Below are 15706 nucleotides of genomic sequence, written 5' to 3' on the forward strand. Positions count from 1 at the left end.
AATACTTGCAGCAGGCAATGGCATACGTAGCACTTAGTCGAGTCACTCATCTTGATGGAATGTATCTGATGAATTTTGATGCCAGGAGAATCTATTGTGATGAAACTGTTGCAACCAATATTGCCAAGATGTCGCAATGTGATCTTTCCGTAGCTAACCCTTTATTAGAAATAGACCACAACAACTATTTCATTATTGCACATCATAACATACAGAGCCTAAATCGCCATTTGAAGATATGAAAAACAATAGCGAGTTCAGAAAAGCTCACGTCATTTGCTTATCTGAAACCTGGTTGACAAGTAGCAATAACCCTGAAACAATTGCAATTGATGGTTATTCATTGGAATCAATCAATTCTGGTAGTGGAAGAGGGGTTGCCATCTATGTTCAAAACAGTGTGAAATACAATATATTACCATTGATAACTGAGCACTCCGATGTATTAGCGATAAGAACATCAGGAAGAACCAACTTGCTGATTGCAGCTATATACAAACCTGTTGCAACAAGCTCAAGAGTATTCAATGATGAAATGAATGAGATAACAGCCCAGATTGAAAATCTAGAAACAGATTTTAAAGTCCTTGTGGGAGACTTTTATCTAAACTTTATAAAAGAGCAAGTCCTGCCTGCATTCAGACAATACAATCAATTGATTGAAGACCCAACTACTACCAAAGGAACTCTTTTGGATCATATATATATCAAACCAACACCGCAGAACTACAATGCTTCAGTATTGACTTCCTACTACAGTTACCATCATCCAACATTTGTTGCCATAAAGTATTAGGAACTTCACAGTCTTGATATTGAAGGATCCACATTGATTTCAGTCAACTCTAGTAACGGTAAAGGAATAATTGAAATGATCATTTAGTGACACTCCAAATTGTATTATTTTCAATTCTATAGAAGACAATGAACACGTTCTCGTGGTACAAAAACAATCATTTTGGTTGAAATTCTCCAATTATATGTATCAATTCATGAAAACGCTTTTAATGTTGATATATCACTGCATACAATTATTTTTGGATGGAATATCAATGATAAACTTAATATTGTAACCAATATTTCGATTGAATTTGCATTTTTTTCTATATACAAGATTAAAACAAAGAGACCAACAAGTTCCTATTGACAATTTACTTTTTACAGAATCAAATAAACTCAATGATATTATGAAGAACTCGACAAGAAAACTTAAGATATAATGATAAATGAAGTACAATAAAAGCGAATGTCAAACATGTTCGAATGTTATGTAATATACAAAGTGTAACTCCATCGTGAGTATATTTAATGGTATTGTTTAAAACTGAAAGTGTTTGTTACAATATATTTGAATTTATATTTGACCATTGTGATCAAAAACACTGAAAAGAGAAAAAATAATTTACAATAATTAATTTGCAATATACTGTATACTAGTAATAATCAATATCTACATGTGCAATAATAGTGTAATGAACACTACAGCAAAAAATCTTATATCACGAAATATAATCGACATTAATGTATTACATAATAAAATGTGACGTATTTTCATCTACAATGCTGTCAATTTGTTATTTGTATTGAATTATTTTGCAATTATAAATTTGCCATCTTTTATTATCATAGAGCTCAAAATAGGCTCGTCTGGTCCAGGAGAGCAGGTTTTACTGCTCTCACCGAAGCGAAGTCTTAAAATTACCGATCCTCAAAAAATTGAGGATCTGTGGTTAAAACCAGAATGCGGCAATCTGGATCACTGACGAGGAGCCACATTCGCATTCCCTGATTTGGCCCCCAAGTTCGGCACATTAAAGGGGCATTTCGTGATCCACAGCCTCATCCCCCCACTTTTTATATCACTGGAAACCTCTGGCTACATAATGTTTATGTACAAAATATTTCTTGCAGATTAATTCGTTTTGCAAAGATATCGTGACATTTGAATTTCGTTCTGGTGCACCATAACGAAATTACAACGCATTGTCTATGGAGCAGTGTAATACACATAATCATGCATAACTCGCAAACGCAAAATTGGAATCAACTGAAATTTTGGGAATAGGCTTTTTCGTGGATATGTACTGAAAAATGTCATAAAAAGAGGATGCTAGGATCACGAAACACTCCTTTAAACAGGAACAAAATTAAAATGGGAACAATGCATTTTGTCGGGTGTACATAAGGTTTTTTTCATTGAGGTCAAAGGTCATTAAGGGGTCAAAAGGTCAATCACAAATTTTCAAAAATCAAAATCCATGTATAAGTTCGATTAAGCTGAAATTCACCAGGAATATTTCTTATGACCTCCTAAGCACAATGCAAGAGCAGTTGACCCCATCCGTAACCCAGGGGTCAAGTTATAGGGTCAAATTGCGGCTTGTATCAGCGTCTGTTGACTCTAGTTGTTTCTTTCTTTCTTTCTTTCTCACAATTGACTACTAGTGCTACATCCGTGATCGGATGTAGACCAAACGCATAGCCAAGCCGTATTGGGTAAGTGGCTACAAAAGTCTTAAAATGTTTTAATATCGGAGGTCATCCAGGGGGTCACAGGGGTCAAAAATGGTCATTTTTGCCACATATGCCGCACCCCCATTATAATTAGGGGCAAAACATGGAGACATCTAGTCTAGTGTTTTGATAAACAAGAGATAACCACAGGCAATGGTTCTGCTGTCTGTGCTTCAAAAGCGTGTACAATTTCGTCTGGATTCGCTCTACTGCCAGGTGGTGAGTGCCGTGCATTCTCTAAATTCAGTACATTTCCATCGTCAACCGTGTTTAAAATGTCATACGGCCGGGCGGTTTCACAAGTTGCCGGCTCTATCATACCAGTCGCTGCCTGGCTATTGCAGCTGCAATCCATACATCAAAACGTGTAAATGTTGGCTATTCCAACTGCAATCCATACACCCTTCATGCAAGACATGACTGGAATCGTCCACACAGGGAGCGAATATTACAAACGGAGTCACCCATTGAGGTAGGCCCATTCGAAATTCACACGCCCTGTGTGGGAGATTAAGATAATGTCTTCCGGAGAGGTTGTATGAATTTCAACTGGAACAGCCCACTTGGGGTGTATGAAACCCCAAGTGGGCGATTCACACGAAACAAACTGAGGTATGTTCAGATGCCAATTTTGTTACATATCTTGAGTGTAACTTGTGATGTGATGCCTGTATGCTAGATATAAACAGCTACATCATTTCCACTGATGGCTATAGGGTGTGGGGGTGTGTGTGTGTGTGGGGGGGGGTGATATATTGGCTAAAACTGCATCACGCCTTCCCATGATGCATTTATGAAAATCAATAATCCCACTATATAGTTTCTACAGATGACTTAATAATGGTGAATAAGGGGTGAGGGGTAAGTAAAATGTTGAAATATGACCGCATTAAACCACAAAGGTCATGTGAGGTCAAAGGTCAGGTCAAATTTAAAGTTGCTCGATTGGGCTGTAACTCGGGGAAAATGATCCCTGACACTTGGGGAGTATAAAACCGCAAAGGTCATGTGAGGTCAAAGGTCAGGTCAAATTACAAGTTGCTCCGATTGGGCTGTAACTCGGGGAAAATGATCCCTGACACTTAGGGAGTATAAAACCGCAAAGGTCAAGTGAGGTCAAAGGTCAGGTCAAATTTGAAGTTGATCCAATTAGGCTGTAAGTCGGGGAAAATGATCCCTGACACTTTGGGAGTATAAAACCACAAAGGTCATGTGAGGTCAAAGGTCAGGTCAAATTTAAAGTTGCTCCAATGAGGCTGTAAGTCGGGGAAAATGATCCCTGACACTTTGGGAGTATAAAACCATTACGGTCATTTTAGTTCAAAGGTCAGGTCAAATTTTAAGTTGCTCCAATTGGGCTGTAAGTCGGGGGAAATGATCCCTGACACCTGGGGAGTATAAAACCACAAAGGTCAAGTGAGGTCAAAGGTCAGGTCAAATTTGAAGTTGCTCCAATGAGGCTGTAAGTCGGGGAAAATGATCCCTGACACTTTGGGAGTATCAAACCACAAAGGTCAAGTGAGGTCAAAGGTCAGGTCAATTTTGAAGTTGCTCCAATTAGGCTGTAAGTCGGGGAAAATGATCCCTGACACTTTGGGAGTATAAAACCACAAAGGTCAAGTGAGGTCAAAGGTCAGGTCAAATTTGAAGTTGCTCCAATTAGGCTGTAAGTCGGGGAAAATGATCCCTGACACTTTGGGAGTATAAAACCACAAAGGTCATGTGAGGTCAAAGGTCAGGTCAAATTACAAGTTGCTCCGATTGGGCTGTAACTTGGGGAAAATGATCCCTGACACATGGGGAGTATAAAACCGCAAAGGTCAAGTGAGGTCAAAGGTCAGGTCAAATTTGAAGTTGCTCCAATTAGGCTGTAATTGGGAAAATGATCCCTGACACTTGGGGAGTATAAAACCACAAAGGTCATGTGAGGTCAAAGGTCAGGTCAAATTTAAAGTTGCTCCAATTGGGCTGTAAGTCGGGGAAATGATCCCTGACACTTGGGAAGTATTAAACCGCAAAAGGTCATCCGAGGTCAAAGGTCAGGTAAAATTTAAAGTTGCTCTGATTGGGCTGCAATTGGGAAAATAATCCCTGACACTTGAGAAGTATGAAACTGGAAAGGTCATCCAAGTTCAAAGGTCAGGTCAAATTTAAAGTTGCTCGATCAGGCTGCAACTTGCGGCAAATGATCCCTAACACTTGGGGAGTGTAAAACCGAAAAGGTCAGCCGAGGTCAAATTTAACGTTGCTCAGAATATGAAACCGAAAAGGTCAACCCAAGACAAAGGTCGGGTCAAATTTAACGTTGCACAGTATTGCTGCGTGATGATGTCATCACAGTCATACGCCTAACTTACCTCGTGCCCTTGCAAAGGGCACAGTTGCTCTAGTTCTTCTTTCTTTCTTCTGGCAACCTCGTGACATTTTGCGTGACTTGCCACGTTTCGCCCTAACTCTCTTATGCTTCGACAGATTTCAACCATACTTGAGCCAAATGACCACTGGACTAGGCCAAACCTTCCATTTGACTTTGACCTTGCTGTGACCTTTGACCTACCTATAACGGTCAAAAATGTGATTTCACAAAAAATGCTACTCCTTCCACAAATTTCATGCGATGAGAACATGGTTATATCATGTGACTCGACTTTAGTCGGTGTCTATAGGGTGTGCTCAGATAAGGGGTCAAAGGTCATTAAGGGGTCATTTCGGTCAAAGTCTAAAAATATCAAAAAATCACTGTCTTTACAAATTACATAGCAGAGAGTCGCCATTAGCACACATGCATCGCTACTAGCCAGGGTCGCTAGGATACCTACAGTTTTGGGGTCAAAGGTCATTAAGGGGTCACTTCCGGTCAAAAACCAAAATTATCAAAAATGTTCAAAAAAATTTTATCTCAAAAGATAAACAGACCAGAATAATATAACCATCATACATGAATCAGTGTTCCCTGATGTATGCATGGTATTTTTATTTTGGGGGTCAGAGGTCATTAAGGGGTCACTTCCTGTTTTTAGCTGAATAACTTCAAGAATTTTTATCTCCAGAACTAAACATGTTAGAATTTTTTAATTAAAATTGGAACAATGCATTTTGTCGGTGTACATAAGGTTTTTTTCCCATTGAGGTCAAAGGTCATTAAGGGGGTCAAAAGGTCAATCAAAAATTTAAAAAAATCAAAATCCATGTATAAGTTCCGATTAAGCTGAAATTGACCAGGAATATTTCTTATGACATCCTAAGCACAATGCAAGAGCAGTTGACCCCATCCGTGACCCAGGGGTCAAGTTATAGGGGTCAAATTGCGGCTTGTATTCAGCGTCTGTTGACTCTAGTTTCTTTCTTTCTTCTGGCAACCGCAATCAACTGCATGTAGCTCCGCAAGGGATTGACAGATTTCAACCAAAGTTGACCCAAATGACCATTGGGCTAGGCCAAACCTTCCATTTGACTTTGACCTCGCTGTGACCTTTGACCTAGCTATAATGGTCAAAAATGTGATTTCACAAAAAATGCTACTCCTTCCACAAATTTCATGCGATGAAGACATGGTTATATCATGTGACTTGACTTTAGTCGGTGTCTATAGGGTGTGCTCAGATAATGGGTCAAAGGTCATTAAGGGGTCATTTCCGGTCAAAGTCTAAAAAATATTCAAAAAATCACTGTCTTCACAAATTACATAGCAGAGAGTCGCCATTAGCACACATGCATCGCTACTAGCCAGGGTCTTTAGGATGCCTACAGTTTTGGGGTCAAAGGTCATTAAGGGGTTACTTCGGTCAAAACCAAAATTATCAAAAATGTTCAAAAAATTTTGTCTCAAAATGTAGACAGACCAGAGTAATATAACCATCATACATGAATCAGTGTTACCTGATGTATGCATGGTATTTTTATTTTTGGGGTCAAAGGTCATTAAGGGGTCACTTCCTGTTTTTAGCTGAATAACTTCAAGAATTTTTATCTCAAGAATTGAACATGTTAGAATTTTTAAATTAAAATTGGAACAATGCATTTTGTCGGTGTACATAAGGGTTTTTTTTTCATTGAGGTCAAAGGTCATTAAGGGGGTCAAAAGGTCAATCAAAAATTTAAAAAAAATCAAAATCCATGTATAAGTTCCGATTAAGCTGACATTCACCAGGAATATTTCTTATGACATCCTAAGCACAGCGCAAGAGCAGTTGACCCCATACGTAACCCAGGGGTCAAGTTATAGGGGGTCAAATTGCGGCTTGTATTCAGCGTCTGTTGACTCTAGTTATTTTCCCCTATTCATTCCCCATGATTGAGAAGGTCCTAGTGTAGTTACATGCCAATGTTGCATACCAGCCCATTGACCATCTGTCACCTGCAAGACCATGGTCTACACCTGGATTATATGCAGTGTCTAATTTTATACTTGAGCATTCAGATACCTTGCAGCGTTTTGTCACTTTTGTGTCACTTTTGTGTGTCGTTGATAGGAAAACTAAGTTTATACTTCTGCACATTAAATATTTTGCTTGCATTTCAATTGACCCTATACCAGTGGCTTAAACCTATTGACATTATGCAGGACTGTGGCAGGTATACTTACTATAAACTTTGCTGTTGAGCGGGCACAATTTCAGATGTATGTACCTGCATGCTGTGCCCCTGTAGTGGGTAACAATTTTTGCTGACCCATGAAATGGTATCGCTATCAGCCTATATTGGTGTATGTTGCTTGCTTGCTTACTAACTTAAGCCTGATCCTGACTCCACATCGCAACGCGGTGCGATGCTGCTTTGCTATTATAACTGTAATCTGAGCCAGGATTTTACGAGCTCAGCGGTGAAAATTCTCATCGCGCGGTGGAAATTTCGGTCCGCGATGGAGTTGGAAAATGTTCAACTTTTTTGCATCGCGCTGCGATATCGCAGCCGTGCATGCTTCTGATTGGCTGCTGGAAAATCAAGGTCGGCAGGATGACCATAAAAGAAGATGCTGACCTCACATGATTTTAAAATTTTGTACATTTTAATTTCATCTCGCAATGCTGCGATGTTTCAAAAGCAACGCAGCATCGCATCGCGCTGCGATGTGGAGTCAGGATCAGGCTTTACAAACTGAGCAACCTTTTGTTCTGAAATGGACATATCTTGAGTCAGGTGTTAAATGAAAGAGAAATAAGTAAAGAATATAATAAAAAATAATTTCCCCACCGGAGGTGACACTCCTCATTAGACCTGGGTCAGTATTCATGTTTTGGGTCCTTTCCATATCTCGAAATGCCAAGAAGGTATGACCCAAACCCCCTTCCATCCTAAGAAAGTATGACCCCTGGATGACGGTGGTATACCACAATATACTGGTTCAGCTATGGTGCGGTAACCGCTCTAGTTAATATTATAGGGCAAGGATTGCAATGGGTTCTGATTACTACATATTTGGGGTTGTTGATTGCAGAATTGCAAGTGAAGTACCCCTATTATATTGTGCGCAAACCTTATTTGGGTATTAGTTTTGCATATTTTGGTATGTACATTTGAAATTTTCATCATTCACGAATGATGACACAATTATAGTATGCCAGCGACATTGAGCAGACACACAATACTAATATCATAAAACGAATTACAATATATGATAATGACGCAATCGTAATCAACAGGATAAAACACACTTGTGTGGACCTTAGTTGCTGAATTTGAAATCCTCGATGAGGGTCAGATTTTGTATTAGAAGCTCCATTGTATGACAAATTATCTTGACCCATTTCCTTTGTGTATACATGACCTATTATGATTTCCTTCAGGGATGGATGCTGATGCTGATACCATGGGCTATTCCATTTAAAATCCACACTACTCCTGTGGAAGATTGGCAAAATATCTTCCTCATGGGGAGTATGAATTTCAAATGGAATGAACACATTTGCGACTCCATTTGAAATTCACCCTCCCTCTAGTGGAAGATTCAGGTTGAATCTCTCAGAGGATGTTTGAAATTCAAATGGAGCTGCCTATGTATTCATTCCATTTAAAATTCATCTCCCCTGTGGAAGATATTTTGCAAATCTTCCACAGAAAGCATGGATTTTAAATGGAATAGCCCAATGTTGGCAGGATTACTGTAAACAGGAATGTCATTGGATGTCAATATTGGCATTAAATGATTCAGTTGGTTTGACAGAATTATCCCATTGTCTAAACCAGGGGGAGCCAACCTTTTTGGACATGAGGGCCACATACCGTATATAACAGACAGTTTAAATTGACACATATATTTACTATACAAACTTTGGTTTTATAGTTCTAAAATTTGGTATTTCGAGGGACATTTTGAGGGAAATTCGAGGGCTGTTCCTAAATGAGGAAATTGTGGGAAATTTTGCCAACTCGGTGGAAAATTTGGTTTATCGATCATTCTTTCCCAGACTGTGAAATCACCCAATCACAACTTCGCTCATTGTATCATCTTTTCAGCTATTTCTGCAGGAATATGTGTACTGCAGAAACCTTTCCAATTGTACTTTTCATACACTTCTGTGTGTTATATGCTATGATCAGTGATTCCGAGCTCATGTTTGAAAGGAGAGTCTTGGATTTTGTCAAAATTACAGCACAAGTCTTGATTTTTGCAGAGTAGGCCCTATGTTAGTTTACTAAAGTACCTTACATTTGTGTAAAAACAGAATTTTGAAAAATATTGAAGGCATCCTCCTCAGCAAATGTTACAATGGCTTTAATTGCACTTTGGACAAAAATGAAACTTGGCTATTGTTTAACTCATACTTCTTGGCACTCAATTTGTTATTGTGGCTAAAGAAATTGGTGATTAAAGAAAGATATTAACAGTTTTTCTTTTTAAAATAAACCAGGAAACAACTTGGCAGTAGTTTTGAAATCATAAACCCTGTCATAAAAGTATAAAAGGATTTCTAATTTTGATCATGGCCAATATGTTTTGAAAATGGTGAAGTTGGGTTGTTTTAAAACTGTCAGAAAGAGAATAATTTGGTTTGTTAAAATCATATTTTTTTGAGACTGCAGACCTATGGTCCACAACTTATAAGTCCCCCTAAATACTTTTTTAATAAATTGAAAACCACAGCAGCATGTATACACCATCGGCCAAGTGTTTTTAAAATGCATAATTGACTTGACTTGTGATTTGATGACTTGTAACTTGACGTGCAACTTTTTCAAAATGACTTGACTTACTTGTTACTTGGGCAAAAGGACTTGTGACTTGGACTTGACTTGCATAAAATGACTAGTTACCATCTGCTTAAAACTGCTAGCAAATTATGTCAATTTTATGTGAAAACTGTTGTATTTAATTTAGCCACAAAAAAAACACTTCCCTCCCTCCTCACTTTTCCAATAACTTTGGGATGTGAAACAAATTTTTAATTTTGTGTGGCCTTATTGTCCAAAAATAATTTTAATACCATAATAAGTGATGCACTAAGTGATTATTTTAAACCATAATCCACTCAAGAATATAAAAACTCAGCAAGGGTGTAAAAATTATTGATCACACATCCATCAAACAAGCTTAATTTTTCCAATGGCCAAATAAATCCCTTTTGATTTTTGCACAGCTGATTGAGCTGTGCTTGAATGCACTGTTTACACTGAGGAATGCCCTGTCAACTCATGTAACTACGTCACTGACTCACAATACCCCTAGCTGACTGGCTGCTTACTGCATAGACCCTGACTGCTCTACTATCACAACATTGGTGAGTGCACTGGAGTACAGACCCATGTGTGGTGGTAGTGGTACTTCGGCAGACTGTTTTGGAATCTTTTTATATTTCAACAGTGGCTCCATTTTGTAAATGGGATTTTTATAGGAACTACTACTACTTGGGAACTACACCATCCAACACAAGGCCTTTAAACATTGGTGTTTATATTGGAATAATTTGATCATCTTCAAGAGGATTCAAAAATCATCTCAGTTGACTTGTTACTGTATTGGAATTTCTACCAGCTGTGACACACACTGTGTTGTTATTTAGTGGTGGACCCATACATTGTTTTGGTGGGCGATTCAGAATTTTCAAAGTTCTATCTCAATAGGACAGCATATCCTGGGGAAGTGTATATCTGAAACATCATCTACAATTGAGCAACCGAGTCAGGAAGTTATTCTACTATGTGTGTGTGGACTACTACCACAACTTCCCTGGTACTTATGTAGATGTACCTGATGTTGGAATACATGAATAGCGAGTAATATTTACATGTGTCAAATAAGCTCAAATACATGTACAGAGCGAATTTGCCAAATTCTTCAACTATATTTTGCAGCACCATCTGAAACAAATCAGCACTATTTTTGTTTACATCTTGCACACTGACCTCATTTGACAGGCCTACTCATCAAGTTAGAAGTGTGTTCCACCAGTTTATACAGGAATTCCGCTAAATTGCAGAGGTGGGCCCTATGTTTCTACACGGGGTGATGACCTCACCATAGTATGGACTTTGTTCCCATACATGTAGATCTGTTGTAATAGGCTTCTAATAGTTCTGATAACACTACAACTTGATTCATTTCTGACATAATTCCTATGTAGCATGGATTAATATGTATCGGGACAAACTACATTGTACATGAGGATATATTGATGTTGATTATCAAGTTCAATCTTCAGAACTTGATGGAAAGTGTTAAGTGCTGATAGAATTGCACAAACTGTGGCCAGCCAGCAAATGTTATAACAATGATTTTGATGTGATCAAACTTTCAGTGGTACAGAGTTGGCGTTTATACTAGAGCTAGAGGAGAATTTTATCGTGGAATTATTACGTGTGGATGATAATGAAAATGCCGGCCCGAAGAGCAAGATCGATATCGTTGTCTGCGGCGCTTGAGAGCACTGGTATGTAGTTACTTGATGTACAGTAGTCGTAATGTTTCCTTCATTCACTTGAGAACATACATGTACGGGTTTATCAGTAGCGTTGCCAGCGGGGGGCAGGGGGGCAGACTGACCCCCCTGACAAAAAATGAAAGAAAAAAGTGCCCCTCTGACCAAAGGGCAAAGGAAAAGAAAAAGGGCAAGGAGCCCCTTTTTCATCAAAACTCACCCTGATCATGGGCCAAAATAGTGTCAAATACAAAATTGCACATTGTCACAATTTGGAAGCTCGAAAACATGTACAGTCTCTCTAAAAACAAATATTTCATGTTGCAACTGCAATTTTTTTCAGCTGTGCCCTGAAATTTTTTTTTGCCCCCCCCTGACCAAGAAAGCTGGCTACGCCCCTGGGGTTTATAGTTCTGCAAAGTTGGGCATGAATTCTTCATCTTCATCTTGTCTTTTTCAGCCCATAAGGCAAACAAAATTGTTCGGTTGCCCTTGCGTGAAAATTGTGTTTTTGGGTGTGTTTTTTTCAGTATACCAACAACTGATATATCTATCAGAATCCCAGATTGGTTTCAGCAACAAATCTGATTTTAATATTTATATTTGATAAGCAGGCCTGGAATATATGCTTATTTCCCGGCAAGAGAGATAAATTTCCCTCCAACTTCAGAGGGATTTCCCCATTTCTTTTGTATTTCTTTATCCAGAAAAGCAAAATTTCCCTCCAAATGACCAAATTTCAGCAAGGAAATTGCCTATTTTTTCCAGGCCTGTCGATTAATTAAATTAATTAAATTAATTTTTATTTTGTGCCAAATTTCAACTTTGATAAAAAAAATGCAGACCAAAGATAATTGAAAACAAAAAACAAAACAAACAGAACATGTCAGTTGTTTTTTTCTTGCAAAAAGAACAAAAGTATAGTTAAATATTGCTCTCCATAGAACACTACAATTAGACATTTAGTACTGTTATAATGTCATTGAAAAAGTTCAGTTGACATACTTGATAATGAAAATTATCTCGTAAAGTATGTGTAATCCTCTTACTCTAAATGGTAACTTATCTGCATTTTATTTCATGATAACATTTCAGTTGAGCTTCAAATGATAAGTGTAGGCCTATCCCGGGGTCACTCCCATTGTGGCCTGTACACCATCCGCGATAATCAACTTTTGAAAAGCACCCTAAACAAGGATTTAACCCTTGGCTAAAACGACACCCTAAACAGGGATTTCATTCCTAACATCAAATTTCATACCCTAAATTTCATTTCGCGTATTTAGAAATTGCAATTTTGCTACCCTTTTTCCAATTTTTCATGTTTTTGACACCCTAAACGCGATACGCGCGTATCGTGCCTACCCACGAAAAACGACCCTTTTTACGCGTTTTCATTATCGCGGATGGTGTACAGGCCACAATGGGAGTGACCCACCCGGGAGGCCTATCAAGGACCCATCATGCCATTCCTGTATACCGTACATAAATGTACATGAAAATTTATTTCCATTGCAACAAATGATAGGATTAGTCAGTTGATAAACTACATCCGAGAAGATGTTACATAGTTAAATCAGCTTCATCTACATGTAGTTATCGTAATCATTTGATTCATGCAAAATCAGGCCCCAAAAAATTAAGATACATTAAAATATACACATTTATAAGATTTGAAAAATATTTATTCAATTTTGCACCACACCTGTAAGTTCGAGTATTATTTGTGGTTGTACATGTACATGATTTAAAGGGTACTACACCCTGTCCAAATTTGTGCCTATTTTTGCATTTTTCTTAAAATTATAACGCATTAGGGACAAGTAAGATATATGTATATTATAGTGGCAAGGACTACAACTACTGCACTGTAAATTTTATTTCAGCACAGGCAACAGTTGTGGAGTTACAGTCAAAAATGAGGAAAACCAATATTTGATCAATAAATCAATAACTACTTGCCTTGAGTTGCTGAATTTTCAGTACAGTAGTTGTAGTCCTTGCCCCTATAATATACATATCTTACTTGTCACCAATGTGCTATAATTTTTGAAAAAAAAAAAAAAATAGGCATAAAATTGGTCAGGAGTGTAGTACCCCCTTAATATCATAATTCACAGAAAAGAATCATAATTTTTTGCGGTCATGTAATCAAACATTTTGGTAGAGAAAAAAATATTTGCAATTGTGAACATTTGCACCAATGATGTCACTCACACAACTTGCATTGTTTTTCATGCACACACACCTTTTCATGCTTCACAGTGCATTTTAAAATACATAGACCACAGTTTATGTTCAAACTTTATCATGATGATACATATTTCAGTCAAGGTGAACAGCAAATTATTTCACAATCACAATTCACATATTGTTGTATTTTTCAACTCATCAGCAGCTTGGGCAGTGACACACTTTTAGGCCAAGGAAAGTCGATTTTGAGTTTCCGTCACCGCCCTCACTTCATTTTCTGACCCTCACTTGAATTCATTATTGTGATTTTCCAAAAATACCAATAAAAACTGGTTATATTTGCAAAAAAAATATGAATATCCCTTTATTTTTTGTGGAAAAATCAAAATTAAAACATGCATTTTGCTGTCAACCTTGCAGACTCTTTTTAATATACCTTTTAATCTCATTTGGGCTCCAAGTGAGTGAGCGGCAAATAACAACACATTTTACATGCGTGTTGGTCATATAATGAAAGGCAGAAAAATAATGAATAATGAAAAAGTTACCTCACTTGCTTTCAGAAATTATGTGACGGGAAACTCAAAATTGACTGTTAGGGGCCTTATCAGTTGTTTACCTGTTGTTATGTACAAGCATGGAATACAAGGAAGTGAATTCACACTTAACTTAATGCCTTATGAACATGATACAGGTAAACCCATACAAGTTCTATCTCACATTTCAAACATAAGTGCAGGTCAATTCAAACTCAAAATACAGCGTTGCCAAATCCGCTATTTGTTAGCACCATTAGGCGATTTACAACCATTTTCTCAGCAACTTTTGAACATTTCCTATCCCATAGACTGTGAGCAATGGTTAAGAATTTTTTTTAAACATTCACGAGGCTTCCGGCCTCAACTTTTGATAGTTCCTTTCCCAATGGTTAAGAGAAAAATTTTGTATTATTTGAGCCACGATATTGGCACTAAAAAGATGGCAACCCAGACTGATCTCAAATTTGAACACAGAGAGCATTGTAAACCACTGGTCAGTTATCTGACCTGACCGAATCAAGTGACCGACCACACAAACTTGCATTTTAACCGGCTGTATAATGTGTTGTGCCTTGAGGGCCAATTAGGACCGGTCAATATTGATTAAAAAGTGACCGGACTTGACAATATAATGGCCCACTTTATATCTAGATACTGTTTCCGATCTACATTGTAGGGATTTTAATTTTAATGCTTATTTGCTTGACCCTAATCCTTATAAATATCAGTGTTTTAATATGAACTGTATATTTAACAATCAACGTTCAGGCATTATCATGATTATGTGCGTAAATACAGCACCAATGCATACATAACATTTTTTTATATTATAAAAATACATGTATTTAATATTTAAGAAATAAAATTTAAAACCAATGTTTCATGGAACTAAATGCACTGAACTGATCCATTTGTATTCAAGCAATATTTGTTTTTACGTTAATTATGTTACACCCATGTACAATGCAAAATTAATTTAATGTTATCTAACACAATATAATATTGACGAGTTGATATCATCATTATTGCCAAGCAGTTTGTCGGCAGGGTCCATTCTAATCTTCCTAATGCCTGGCAGTTTGTGTGATGTGTATTGCTTGCGAATCACATCTTGTTCAGGACCCATGCTTTTAAAAGTCTGCCACGATTATAATATGCAGTTATCTCAAGCATATCGATAGACCAGCCTCTTTGTTGATAAACGTTAACTCCAACTCATCTATTAGGCATACATGTGCATGTGCAGGGTCCATCAAAATTCTCGCAATCATGAGAGCCACCTTGAGTACACACAGATAATTGCATTGACTACATTTTGTAGGCAAAGACATGTGCGGTTGCAGGGGGAAGCACCTCTTTTGAGAATTGACCATTCACAGTCTTTGTTCCACGAAAAGTAAGCTAACACAACATTACGCAGAAGGAACATCTTGTCATACCTGTGATCATGATCAAGAATGCGCATCATAGTTCCAATAAGTTTTGATTATCTTTCAATTTTATTTGCAAATCATATCTCTGATCATAACAAGTCAGCTGTGCACAAATGGATTATGATATTATCATATCAGAGAACCTTGAACTGTATAATAATTATTGTGTTGT

At 37.6% G+C, this 15706-nt stretch overlaps 1 protein-coding gene across 2 annotated transcripts in view; it reads left to right on the forward strand.

The window, feature by feature from the left end:
* Nucleotides 1-15706, forward strand: part of LOC140138820 (rap guanine nucleotide exchange factor 1-like) — a 263652-nt gene that overhangs the window by 90133 nt on the left and 157813 nt on the right. The window contains exon 1 of one of the 2 annotated variants that reach the window (XM_072160590.1): nucleotides 10176-11381. The exons of the other annotated variant lie outside the window; for it this stretch is intronic. Coding sequence (XP_072016691.1) covers nucleotides 11315-11381 — 67 coding nt within the window. The 5' untranslated portion in view covers nucleotides 10176-11314. Of the gene's footprint in view, nucleotides 1-10175; nucleotides 11382-15706 lie in introns of those variants that run through there. 2 annotated transcript variants of the gene reach the window in all.

This window comes from Amphiura filiformis, chromosome 18 (genome assembly GCF_039555335.1).
Source record: "Amphiura filiformis chromosome 18, Afil_fr2py, whole genome shotgun sequence".
NCBI classification, from domain to species: domain Eukaryota; kingdom Metazoa; phylum Echinodermata; class Ophiuroidea; order Amphilepidida; family Amphiuridae; genus Amphiura; species Amphiura filiformis.